The following is a 13,522-nucleotide window of genomic DNA, read 5'->3' on the forward strand; positions in this document are numbered from 1 at the left end:
ATAAGTAGAATAAATTAAAAAAATAACTATAAATAATAATAATAGTAAAAAATTATAGCGTACTAAAAAAAATACTAAAAATATACTATATAAAAAATATTTGAAAAAAATATCAAAAAAAAATTATAATTTAATGTCATGTCTCTTTATAATTATCTATCTAAAAATAATTTTAATTAATATTATCCAAACAATATTTTTTTATCAAAATCAATTTTGATAAAAATTGCCAAACATAAATCATGTTAACACAAATTCACTTTTATCCAAACACACACCAATAAACTGTCCATTTCACGTCTGTTGGTGCTCCCATTTTGTGAGCACTTAGCCTGAAATGGTGTTAAAATTTATTTAGTGGCCGCCATATATAAAATGGAGCTGCGCATTTTGAAAACAATTTTCACTTATGTGCATTTTCGAAATAAATGAATTTTTTGTGCGTATATAGGTAAAAAAGTCGGAAAAAACTAGCAGCATAATAAATAATATATACGTATGTTATATAAACACGTAAATATAGTCAGAATTATTTGACAATAATCAAGCTAATAAGGCAAATGTCTGAATAAAGAACTAGCACTCTATTTTGGCGGGAAGAAAATGTGGAGATATTTTTAATAACAAAATTAAAGTAATAAATCTTTAATTTACAGGTATCTTATATATGAATCATTGTCGAGTTAGATTCTATGATAAAAAAAAAAAAGACAGTGGAACATTTGTTCAAGCGGGCAAATATTTTTTATTTTTTATTTTTTTGGTTCATTAATATCATGCATTATTATAATTAACTAAATCGAAGAGATTCTTGGTCATTATGTATTTTTGTCAAACTTAATTATTATTACCATTAACTTTAGCATCAAAGAGAAGCAAAATCTTGATGTGATGGGAAAGGTAACAGTTGACGTCTACCTTTTTATTTTATTTTTTTTTTCGGGTTTGCGCATGCATAATAGTTTGACAAATAATAAGAAGCTGCTGCTTATATGAAACTTAAGTTCACTCATAATTATTAACTAAACTACAAAATCTTCATTAGCAACCAGGGCCACCCTCTCTGCTAAAGAACCAATTTTCATGTTCCACCACGTGTTTTAAAACCATTGCCATCTAATGAGGCCATATATACTCCCTCTCTATGCATAAATAATTGTTTTGAATTTGGTTTTTTCGTGAGTAAATTTTTCGACATTAAAAAATTTCATTGGTAAAAAACTAAAAATGATAATTAATTCCATAATTGACGCAAGCCATCTGAAAGACAATTATTACTCTAATCATCAAATTCTAACTGACAATTACCAAATGCCAAGTCTTAGTTTCTTTTGAGCAAAAACAATATCCGACATTTTAATTTCTTCAATAACCAAGCAAGTATATGAACAATATTAATGTGTGTCCCTATTATTCATGGGATTGATATAGATATAATTATATATAGACATTTAGATAAATTAATTCTTATAAAAATATTAATAAAATTTTTAAAATAATAAACGTTGACAAACTGAATTAGTTTAAATTAAGATTTTTTTTCTAATTATAAAAACTAATTTATAAGTAATGTGACTATATCTATTATCATAAAAGACTTTATTAATATTTTTTTTAAATTAATCCATTCAAAATATAAAATTTCAAGGATTTATTTATCAATTTAGTCTTATAATATGTATACCTACTATCAACAACATTCCAATACCCATTAGGTATGATACAAATAATTTGATTTGATCATAGTGATGATACTCCAATTAATACTTTCTATCACACTCAAACTTAGCTGCTCCTATATGACTCTATGTATAATGCATGCTACACAAGACTCCAAAACACAAAGATAATGCATTTGTGAATTATGATTTGGTGAACGGTAACATAAATATTGTGACTATATTAATTGACAAGACATTTTAAAATTAAGCCGTATTGTTAATTTTGATTGAATAATGAACTACAAAAAGAAAGAAAAGAAAAGAAAAAGATGGGTAATAGTAATTACCTACCTAATTGGAAGTCTAATCACACACCTAAGAAGATCAAAGAGAAGTGTTTTCTTTTTTTATATGGTGTGAGGCTGAGAGTAGGGGTGAGCAAGGGTAGCGAGTATTCGATTACTTGTTCGAATTCGAATCGAACTAATTAAATTAGTTATAGAATCAACGGGTAATTGGATTCAACTCGAATCAAACCAATAATCTTTGTTAGTGATTAGTTTGAATATCGATTATGGGAATATGGAATCCGAACCAACCCGTAAACCTGATCATATATTAATTAAATAAAAAGATAAAAATATATATGGTTTTTCAGTGGCTTTTAGTGAGATTATTCACTATTAATATGTTTGAATTTTAATGAGTTTAGTTTTTAATGTATTTGGTGTTTAACATGTTTAAATTATTTATATTAATGTTACATATTTATTGTATTTGTTGAATTTTTAAAATAAAAATTTAATTTTTTTATGAATTTTAAAATTATCGGATACTCAATTATTTGAACCGAACTAATCCGTTTTTAATCGATTTGGTTTGGTTCGAATACAATACATACACACAAAATTATAAATCCAAACCAAATTGAACTAATTATATTTTGATCAATTCGATTTCAACAATGTTAGGGAACCAACTCTATATAAGCCAAGAATCAGCCAACTGGTAATCGGATGTTGCTACTAATAGACACACGGATGTTTTTTTCTTGTAAATTGGATGGTTTTGGATATGATTTCTATGTTTCATGTGTTACGCATTAATAAAACATAATTAATTATATGAAATCAACTAATAAATGATCAAAGCATCTGTTCTGTGATTCTCTCCTAACACTAATGTGGTCAACAATAATTTAACAAACAAATTAAATTATAAATTAATAAAATTAATTATAATTAATTATGTTGTTCCATTCTTTGCTGATTATTAGTTGGTTCATATACTTTTCCATTCGATTTTAATTTTATCTTAAACTCGAACCAAACCAACTCATACTCGCACCGAACTGAGCGCTCTCCAAGCTATGCATAAAATTCGATTTTATTCTCTCTATTAATGTCAAAACATTTTCTCAATGAATTGAAGGAATACTCTGACAAATTTATTTTATTTTATTTTATTTTTTGTCATGATTCAAAGAAGCATGCGCAGATGGATGGAGTGAGTGACACAAAGTACTAGGACACGGACATTACAATGAGTGAGTTTCTCTCAAAATAGAGCTTAACTTGTGCAAGTTATGTTACCCTCTCCTCCTTTCTAATCTTCAGGTTTTCAGAAGCCCCATTAATAATTGAATTGATAAGGACTGAAATGTTAGTTACTTGTGCAAAAAGAGCAAGTTTCTCTCTTAGATGCATAAGCAAAACCAATAGAAAAAAAAGACAATGTGTGTTTAGCTATATTTGCTTACCAATAATTTAAATTAGTTAGCCACTGACATATTCTTTTTTATTTGAAATAATTATTTATCTGTTCTAAATAATACATTGAAAGAGACTTAAGTAATTTTTTATTCTTATAAAACACCTGTCTTTGGTTTTGTTATAGTAAAATTTAAAAAATATATATTTTAATTGTTGTCATTATTTTTTTCATAATTACTGATGCTATGATAGGTTAAATGTTAATATAAGACGTTTTGCTATATCAGTATTTCAGTTTGCTAATCAGTATTTTAACATATCATATATACACTTACATAAATCTAAAATTTATTTAATTATGTTGAAAAATTAACATATTCAAATATAAACTATGTTTAAATGCATTAATATTTTCTTGATCACTTTTATACAAATGGATTGTTATTAAAAGACGGAGAAAGCTGTGTTAAAGTTGGATTTGATTTCTCTAAAGAGAATGAATTAATAAATTGAACGAATAGGTAAAGAATTAACTATTTTTTAGATAATTTAACATATGCATAGAAGTTTAGTTCAAAGTGACTTAACCATTTAGTTCCATTTTATTATCAAATTGTGCACTTTAGAGAAATTAATTCCGTGAAAGTTATATGGCAAGGGTTAAATATTATATAAAGAAGAAGAATAAGAAAAAGAAAGATATGGCTACAACTACAAGTGTTTAGGTATATTTGCAAGGGAAAATTGGGTACAGGAGACAAGCAACATGGAATGAGTGTGATGTAGTTGAAGTTATATGGTTTAGGGTTTTAACATTAAAGGGGGAAAATGATAAATAAAATGGTAAAGGAGACAAGCAACATGGGGTTTGTGCAATAATTGAATGTTATATTAAGTGAAGCATAACCTTACCATGTATTTTGCTAAGTCTACACATCAAGGACTCACTGACACACCCAAAATGCAATTTATATTTTGCAGCTTGCTTTGATAGAGAGAGAGAGAGACCACACTTTTCAATTACTCCAAACAGAACCAGATTCCTTAGGTCAAATGCATACAATTTAAGGGACGTGGACCCAAAATTAACAGACCCATTTGCTTTGGTTCAAAAATAATTTTTTTTTTTAAATAATGTGTGAAGAGATAATGTGTAGGCAAAGTTAAATTGGAAATGTGGGTGGATCAGCATCCACCTAAAGGCATTTATGAGCTTTGATACAAATATATAACGGATGCAGATAAGATCAAGCTAAGCTAGGGTGGGAAAAACAAAATATCTTCTGACAAAAGAGATTTTAACTTTCAAAAGGATAAGATTTATCAGGTTATTATGGTGTACAGAATATTGGCATAATCACATCATATTTTGTTTTGTGATACTCTTCATTTTGAATTTCAGGATCCATAATAATTTTTCTTCCAAATATATATATATTACAAAATAAATTGATGGATCCCCCCCTTCCTTTAAATCAATTTCAGATATATATGAAGACTAGTTATTTTTTCTTTTGATTTTTCTCTAAATTATAGACATTCATTAATCTAATTTGAGTAGCAAAATAAAGTTGTAAGATATTCTTTACCAAAAAAAAAAAATTGAAAGATATTGAATTTTCTTTTTTCGGTATTACTTAGTATAATTTTCTCCCAAGTATAAAATTACTGAGGTGAACTAAGTATTTATAGATTCTTTTTTTTTTTTTCCTAAGGAAATTGTATTAAATACCTTAGTCATTCACCCATACAGCTGCACACAACCACCAATAGTCTATTAATTAATTGAAGTTTCTATTGTTTTTTTTTTTGGGAATCAGCATAGATTAGTATATGGGGCCTCTTTTCATGAAAAAAAAATACGAAGCCCAAAATAAACAACAGAACTCATCATTGAGGCAAACATTTGGACTGACCCAAATACAGACAAATCTTCTTTTTTAAAACATTATAAACAAAATTCAATTAATTAAAATATATGTGGTGGTCGTGCCGGAGTGGTTATCGGACATGACTAGAAATCATGTGGGCTTTGCCCGCGCAGGTTCGAATCCTGCCGACCACGTTTATTTTAGCCAACTTTCATTTTATATGTTTGCAATCAACATGAATAACTGACAGTTAATTCCATGCAAACTGATCCGGAAAAAAAAAACTATAATATATTGGAAGAAAGAAAAACAAACAAGAAGCATGCATACATGATGTTGTATGGTGTGAATTGCTCTGTAAAATGGTTTCTCTAGTAGCTCACTATACATTTCTCTCTACGACAAAATTCTCCAACTGAAATCGCAAAAGAAGTTAAAAAAAAAACAACCTATTCAGAGCATTTTGATATCTATTTTCTCACTACCTCGTATGCTAGCTTGGTGATGCTGCTTTAAGCGTTAGGCCCTGTTGTGTATAGGATCCGATCCTTTTCGCACTCTTCTTTTGCTCCATTGATTCGGATCAAAACCATTGGAATTTGCTGAATTCATCTTCCCCTTCGCCTTCGCCTTGAGTGTAGTATGTTGATCCTCATGCAGAAACCTGTGATCTTCTTTGCCGTGTCTGCGTGTAAGTTCTAAACTTCTCAAACCAAACACTTTCTCTGTTTGAACTGATAACAACATAATGCAGATAAGAAGAACAAGAAGGATATGTATTCTAGAAGAAGGACTAAACGTCATTTTCTATTTTCTCTGCTATGGAGAGAAACTTCTTTCTGCTTATGAGTTATGTCTCAGTTCGAAACTTAAGGCAACTTGGAGGGACCCTATTGGAATTTTTAGATTCAGCTCGAATCATTATCAAGCCTTTTGTTAGAAATACCCTTGAGAAGGCAGGTATCTTTGTTCAAATGTATTTGCCTAACTCACTATCATATACTGCTTTTGTCTACTAAAAGATGCGAAACCCAATTACTTGGATTCTTGCCACATCACACTATTTATATGCTTGCATCTATCCATGTTAAAGTACTAAATAATCATAAACTATTGAGGAATGTTATCTATTGTTTGATAGAATAATGCATAATCTATTTAGACTCATTCGTTTATAAGAGGTTATTTAATAAATGATATTTTTTTTTTATAAAGAACCATTTATATCTCTTTGATTAATTAGTTTATTCTTAAACGTTCTTTACTGAATAATAAATGCTATATTCTTTGTTAATTAAGCAAATTTTAATTTTTTTATTTGTTATATTTTGAATTATTAATTCAAATTTAAAATTTAAAATTTAATGTTTAAATTTTAAAATTAAAAAAAAAATATTATACTCCTTATATTTTTTAAAACTATTAACATTTGTTATTAAGGAAAGTTATGATTAGTTGCTTTTAATTAGAATAATGACCAAGGAGACAAGAACTATGGGGGGCCCACCCTGAACCAGAAGATTGCTACAGTAGCAAGCAAGTCATATAAAGAATAGAATTTGGAGGAACAGAAGCAGCCCCCAAAAGGAACAAACTACTGCTTTATGCTATTTCTAATATCTCCTTCTCTTCACTTTAGAATTCCAAGCTATCTACCAGGCAAACAAAAATTGACCACTACCCCTTTTCTTGCCCTCAATCTTTATCTTTATGCTTTGTTAGTACTGTTATTAATTTAATCTTTATATTACAATTAATTTGCCAAGGGCTTTCTAATAATAAGTTTATTCTTTGGTATAATTTTAACTTGGAATATCACATGCTACTAGAAACTGTTTAAAAGAATATAAATTCTTCACTTTATTACAACTATGGTGATGATTGGCCTCGTTCCTAGTGAAATAAATAGCTATTGCTATTAGATATAGTTTATTCTTCTTGATTTTTTTTTTCTGTAAAAGAATTTGCAAATACCAATTAAAGTGCAAGAACTAAATGACTAGTTGCTTTCCAGTTTCCATTATTCATATTTTTTCTTTGATAAGGTTTGAAGTTGCCTTTTGATGTGTTTTTTTCTTTCATGTCTTGTAGTAATTAGCATCATGCCGTAAAAGAATATGCTTTGATTCTTCCCTTGAATAGTCTTAGTGACTTGCACTGATAAATTTGTCTAAAATCTCTATACCCCAAAAAAAAATGTCTAAAATCTAATGCTTAATATTTTGCAATACTTTTGCTGATCCCTAGATGTTATCAAATGCTATGCACATACTTCAATTGCAAATAGAATAAAATATACAGTGGGGTCATAAAAATTGGATCATGTGCTACCATTACGTACCATACTAAGGTTAATATACTTATTGAATACCCTCCATTTATTAACTTTCTTCTTATGCAAATAGAATATTTTCACAAATATTAATGTTACAATAGAAGGTCACTTAGTTTATGAACGTTGTATAAGATATGTTTTCCAATTTATATAAATATAAACATATTGGCTTTGTTAGATTCTCAGATCTCAAGAATGGTCTTAAAGCAGTGTGCTTTTGTAAATTTTGTTTTGAACCAAAGTGAGCTCCATAAGGCTCAGCGTGTCTTAAAATAATAGAGATACAACAGTACCACATAAAAGAGAAAAAGAGCAATATAGCAAAGTTAAAGCAAAATTGAGTTGTAATTTGTACAGATCATATCCCCCTCATCTTTAAACTATTTTGGTGCTTATTAGTTATTTGCTTTATCCATGGAAAAGTTTAGCAATCTTGGATGTGCAACGAAAACATCCATATCATACCTAATTTTTCATGGTTTATGAGATTCAAATATCTTGTTGCATGAACTATCAAGTATGGTATAGATCCTGCCAGATTGAACAATGCTTTGTTTCTTGATCACATTTTAGGGAGAAAAGGGTTAAAATTGATAGAACTCCCATTATTTATATCTTAATTCTTATACTCCCTTTAGTTCATAATATTCGTCCCTCAAAAAATTTGACGTATTGGACAATACTATAGTGAAGAAGACCAATAACTTCTATACATGATGAAGTAGTGTGGCTAAGCATAAGAGTAACAATCGTCCCTTTGTACTTTTCGGAGCGTTCAAATATGTTAAGTTTAAGTTTTTAATGCATTTGTAATTATTAAAATAAAAATAAGTTAAAGATTAATACGTTGTAAATTTGAGTTTTATTTAAAAGTTTGTTGTTGGCTTGTTGCATACACAAAGCATAATTGGAACTTTCCACCCTTGGTTAAGCAACAATCCAAGTTGGTTATTTGCAAACATGTTTGGGTGAAGGTATTTCTTGGTTTGGGCCCAAAATTATGGAGGAGTTAAGAATATTAGTCCAGTTCATGACCAAATAAATAATATTAGCCCAATAAGTCCAAAAAAAAGAATATTAATCCAGCTTGAAGCGTGGAGTTTATTTTGTTGTGTCTAATTGGCGAGATCAAGTTTGTTGATAATTCCAGCTTTGGTCTTGGATCAACGGCAGCATCACTCTCACTGGGAGCTACACCCAAGTGAGCTGCACCCAAGTTCGAATTCTCAGTGAAGAATATAAAATCAATATTAGTAGACGAATGTGTGTGAGTGCGTGTGTTGTATAATCTAAAATTAAAAGTTGTCCAATTCATCGACAAAAAAAAATTTGTTGATAATCCGATGGCTCGTATAAATGGTCAGAATATTTGAAGCAAAAGGCAAAAGTTGGGCCTACAAACAGAATGTCACAGCTTCCTTAATATTATAATCTTCTTCTACTTCCGATTATATTTTAATCATTTTATAATGTTGACGACAATAAAGAAAAAAATTATAATGTTGGAGTAGGAAATAGGAATATTAAGAAAATGATTTCTGTACGGCACGATGCACGTAAATTATGAGTAGGCTTCATGGCTGGGCTTCCTCATGAGGCTGCAGACTTACAGTGTTGTCAAGTGTTAAGAATGACCCTAAACGCATTACACATGGGCTAATATATAAATAAAATTAGATATAGATATAATTAGAAATATTGTAAATGGAAGTATTATAAATTATAAAACAAATATTAATGAAAGTCTCTCTTTATCTCTTGGATTCTCTTAATTCTTGTCCCTGATCAATAATTCTTCTCCTTCAGTTACACACTTTAATAGAGTCACTATAATCTGATTCGTAATTTTAGAGTTGGAAGTGAACCAAGTTGAGTCGAGTTAGACCAAGCTCAAGTTTGACTTACAAAAATTGAGTTTGACTCACGTCTCGACTCATTAACAATCGAGTCTATCTCTTAAACTCAAACTCGACTCACCGAAAGCTCACGAGCTGACTCAAATAATAGAAACATAAATACATAATCTATAATTTTATATCAATAAATTATAACTTATATATTTTAAAAAATAAATTTTATATATTTTTTATATATCAATAAATTATAAATCTTTTATTTATGTCCTATATCAAAATTATATATAAAAAATAAATATAAAATTTTAAATAATTAAGATAGTTAAGATATATATATATATATAATGAGCTAAGTTTATCTAAGTTTAAACCCGACTCATTTAATTTATGAGCTCAATTTCAAGCTCAAGCTTGGTTTACTAGCTCATGAGCTTAGCTTATCGAGCTATTAACAAATCGAGCTCGAGCTAGCTCATGTGCTGGCTTTGACTTCCAACCCTATTCGCAATCACAGTTCTATTTATATCCATCAAATCAAACCTATATTTACAATTACCTCAATAAAATCTCTAAATCCTAATGTCTATCCTTTCAATATCAATACTATTATAATATAAAATAGTTTTGAGATATAATAAAAAAATGAGCTCAAAGTAGCTAAAATTTATTTTATTTTACATTTCTTAATTACTTTTAAAATAATTGAGTAATATTAGATCAATAAATATTTATATAGATATTACATACATAATTAAATTATAGATGTTAAATTAAATACTGTAACTTTGACCTAAAGTATGTCTATGGACCTCCCACATGTTAACATCTCATCTAGTTACTATTTTCTCAACAAAAAAAACTCAATTCCAAATTCTATTTTCATCCTTAAAACCAAAACTGGAATAAGAAAAACAAAACTAAATTCTACTCTAGACAAGGCTGACAAGCCCCATTACAGACAAGGAATGCAAAGGTGGATCTTTCGTTAGTTGGAATTGAGCCTACTTTGAGTTATGGGTAAATAAAACTGAATGTGTTGAGTTGTTTTATTATACTATTATATTTCTAATAATTATTTGGCATAGATCATGTTTTTAAAACTTAGTATGTTTAAATAATTTGGCACAAGCATACCCGAAAAAAGTAAATAATATATTAGTAGTTGTTTGGCACAATAATGTTTTAACAACTACTCAATGATTAATAAATAATTTGTTTGGAACTTTTAATAAAATAATCAATGATTGATGTAAATAAATCAATTAGAAAAATAACGCAACTAAAAGGATTAGGAATAATTTAGTTGGTATAACCATTTAGCATGTGCCGTCGCCAGAGTTACTAAGTCAAATTTCTTGTTATTACTACCTCGAAGTGAAATGCTTAAATATATTTCTTTTCCAGTAGTGTTAAATATATCGCTAAAAACTCATATATTATACGGCCAAAGATATGTTTGAGCTTTAAATTCTCAAAACTTATTTTAAAATAAATTTACAATTTAGTTGCACAAGAACCACACCCAATAAAAATTGTTAATCTTTGAAGGGATGATTACCCAAGTTTCTTATATCTACTTTGCAGAGGGCTAAAAATAGGCTGAGGTTAGATCAATAAATAAATCTGTTTCGAATTAAAAAAAAAATCAACTACCATCTCAAAGTTGCAATTTGCAAAGTGAATGTATGCAGGTAGGTACATTAACATTAGGGCGGAGAAAAATCAAGAGTACTATATGTGGCATTTCAACAAAGCCATCTTTTTACATGGCGCATCGCCATTTCGTACACATACACTGGCATACAAACAAACTACACTTGTTCCTGGTGTGTACTCACTGCAGGTCCTGGTGCAATGGCGAACTGCAGACCCCTACGCTGCCCGGATTGAAAAACGAACGCGACTTGAGTTGCCGCCAGTGCTGCAGCCTCCTGTTTCACCATAACACGCGAAATAACTATGAACAAAATTGAGCAAACTCGTATTAAGTCGATACTAAGTTAAAAGCAAGAACAACTAAGTCTTGTCTCATTTGCCATAGAGGGATACATCGATACCAAATTCATTATCAAAGCTAGATTTTTTGGAAAGCAAAACTGAAACTTACTTGTCTTTGTCGCCGACGTTGCAAAATACTGATTGCCCAAGCCATGATGTAGCAAGGCAAAAGAAACCCAGCAGCTCGAAGCAAGAAAAGCTGTGAGAAAAGGCAACTTAATTAGGTTTTTTTGGCGGTACATTTGAAGGCCAAGCAATCGATACTATATGATCTACTTACAACTTAGCCAAAGGCCCAGAAGGAACTCAAGTCACTTACAGAGAAGAAAGTGGATGGATCATCATCGGCATCTTCATCTGTGACTGCAAGTGCATGCCTCAAGAGTAGAAGAGCCATCAACTGCAACAAATAGAATGAACTGGACTTAAGATCATGCTCAAGTAGCTAACAACACTAGCCTAAGCATATTAATGAAGTCAATATATGCTTAATGTAAATGGTGGACAAATGCATCGACATGCATGCACCAGCGTTTAAGCACCCTAAAAATCATAACACAAACAAATAACTTAAAATTCCAAATTAATATGAAACATCAAATACCCTACAAACTTGATACTCCTTTAGCATGGCCTGAAGACTATATATGTTTCTGCCCAAGTTCCACAAATAATTTTTTAAAAGTGTCTTCAAGGTTAGTGCCTTACAATAAGAGCAGCTGATCGGCAAAATGCAGCACCGCTGGCATTAGAAGCAGCATATCCATCATACTCTGCTTCCAAGAATTGGCGTTCCGCCTCAGCAATTGCCAAGAGACGAGGATCCCGCAAGTCCAAAGGTGTGCCAGAAATTGTCCAACCTCCCCTGAAAAAAAATGGTCATGGGTCATTAATCAGTAGTTGGACAACAATTTCAAACAAATAGGGAATATCTATTTCGAGTTTGAAATAAAAGGCTTACACATAAAAGCTAACACAATCAAATGAAGACTATTCTAAACATACAAACTTTCAGCTTACCCTATATCAATGGTAGTTTCTTCAGGATGTGCACGTGGTGGTGGGGCAGTATAACCAGGTTCATAGGGCTGGGAATGACATACACAAAAGGAAAAAGAGCAAGTTTAGTTTTCAATTTGCTTTGATCCAATAAATCCTCACACCAATGATGAATATGATGAGCATGTTTAGTTAGCACACTGAAGATTTCCACCCTTTTCCCCCAAATCCCGGCAACACACAGCGGCGAAAGCCCCCTACCACACAGCATGCGGATATCTTGCATTAACAACTAAGATGCATACCTTGTGACATATCTCACAAATAATGTCTCCTTTCTCATCGCACCAATGCTGGACGCACTTTCTGTGAGCATACTGAGAAAAAAAAATTCCAAGAAATTCATGAATTAGAAACACAGAAAGGATCTAAAAACCAATGACCCATGAACAACGATGTCCATCCATTATTATTCTTCAACACACGGCATCAACATTTAATTGGCTAGATGGACAAATAGTGTTTCACAAAAACATCTTCCCAAAATAATCATAAACATTTCACCAACTAATAGCTTGGTGAATATTCACATAGTATTGCACGTCCACATCTTTGGGGATAAACAGAAACATTAGAAATGCAGCATTTTCCCCATCAAAAATTTAAAAAGGGAAAGAAAAAGCACATGCATTTTTCCAAACCCATAAATTTACGACAAAATTGATGCAGCAACAACACCATAGGCATTTATAATCAACAAAGAGCTGCTTGCAATTTTAGTGTTCACAAAAAATTGAGCTACCATAAGGCCAAATACATTATCAATTAAGAAAATTAGAACACAAACATTTTTAGGGGGGGAAAATGACCTCATTCTTTAATCATCCTAAACCTCAATTATTAAAATAAAATTGAGAGGAAAAAAGAAAAGAAGAATGTACCTTGAGACTACCGCTGCAAGCACATGGCGACTCGAGATTGTTGACGGTGTCTTCCTCCTGACAAATGCGGCACTCCGCCATCTGCAACAGCGGCGCCTCCTCATCCTCCTCCTCGTCCTCGTCCTCGGCTCTCGGAGCAGAATCGGAGG

General features: G+C 30.6%; 1 protein-coding gene and 1 non-coding gene across 3 annotated transcripts in view; one reads left to right on the forward strand and one right to left on the reverse strand.

Moving 5' to 3' along the window:
• The first annotated feature begins 5,356 nt into the window (after positions 1-5,356).
• On the forward strand, positions 5,357-5,438 carry TRNAS-AGA (transfer RNA serine (anticodon AGA)). The gene has a single exon. It is a non-coding gene; the product is annotated as a tRNA-Ser (tRNA).
• A 5,602-nt stretch (positions 5,439-11,040) lies between these two features.
• LOC107481217 (uncharacterized) overlaps positions 11,041-13,522 on the reverse strand; it is a gene marked incomplete in the record, with an annotated part of 2,771 nt that continues 289 nt past the window's right edge. Inside the window, 7 exon segments of one of the 2 annotated variants that reach the window (XM_016101439.3) lie at positions 11,041-11,366; positions 11,543-11,632; positions 11,753-11,833; positions 12,142-12,298; positions 12,454-12,521; positions 12,738-12,809; positions 13,374-13,522. In XM_016101439.3, the coding sequence (XP_015956925.1) occupies positions 11,247-11,366; positions 11,543-11,632; positions 11,753-11,833; positions 12,142-12,298; positions 12,454-12,521; positions 12,738-12,809; positions 13,374-13,522 (737 nt within the window). 2 annotated transcript variants of the gene reach the window in all.

The sequence above is a fragment of the Arachis duranensis genome, chromosome 3, assembly GCF_000817695.3.
Source record: "Arachis duranensis cultivar V14167 chromosome 3, aradu.V14167.gnm2.J7QH, whole genome shotgun sequence".
NCBI lineage: Eukaryota > Viridiplantae > Streptophyta > Magnoliopsida > Fabales > Fabaceae > Arachis > Arachis duranensis.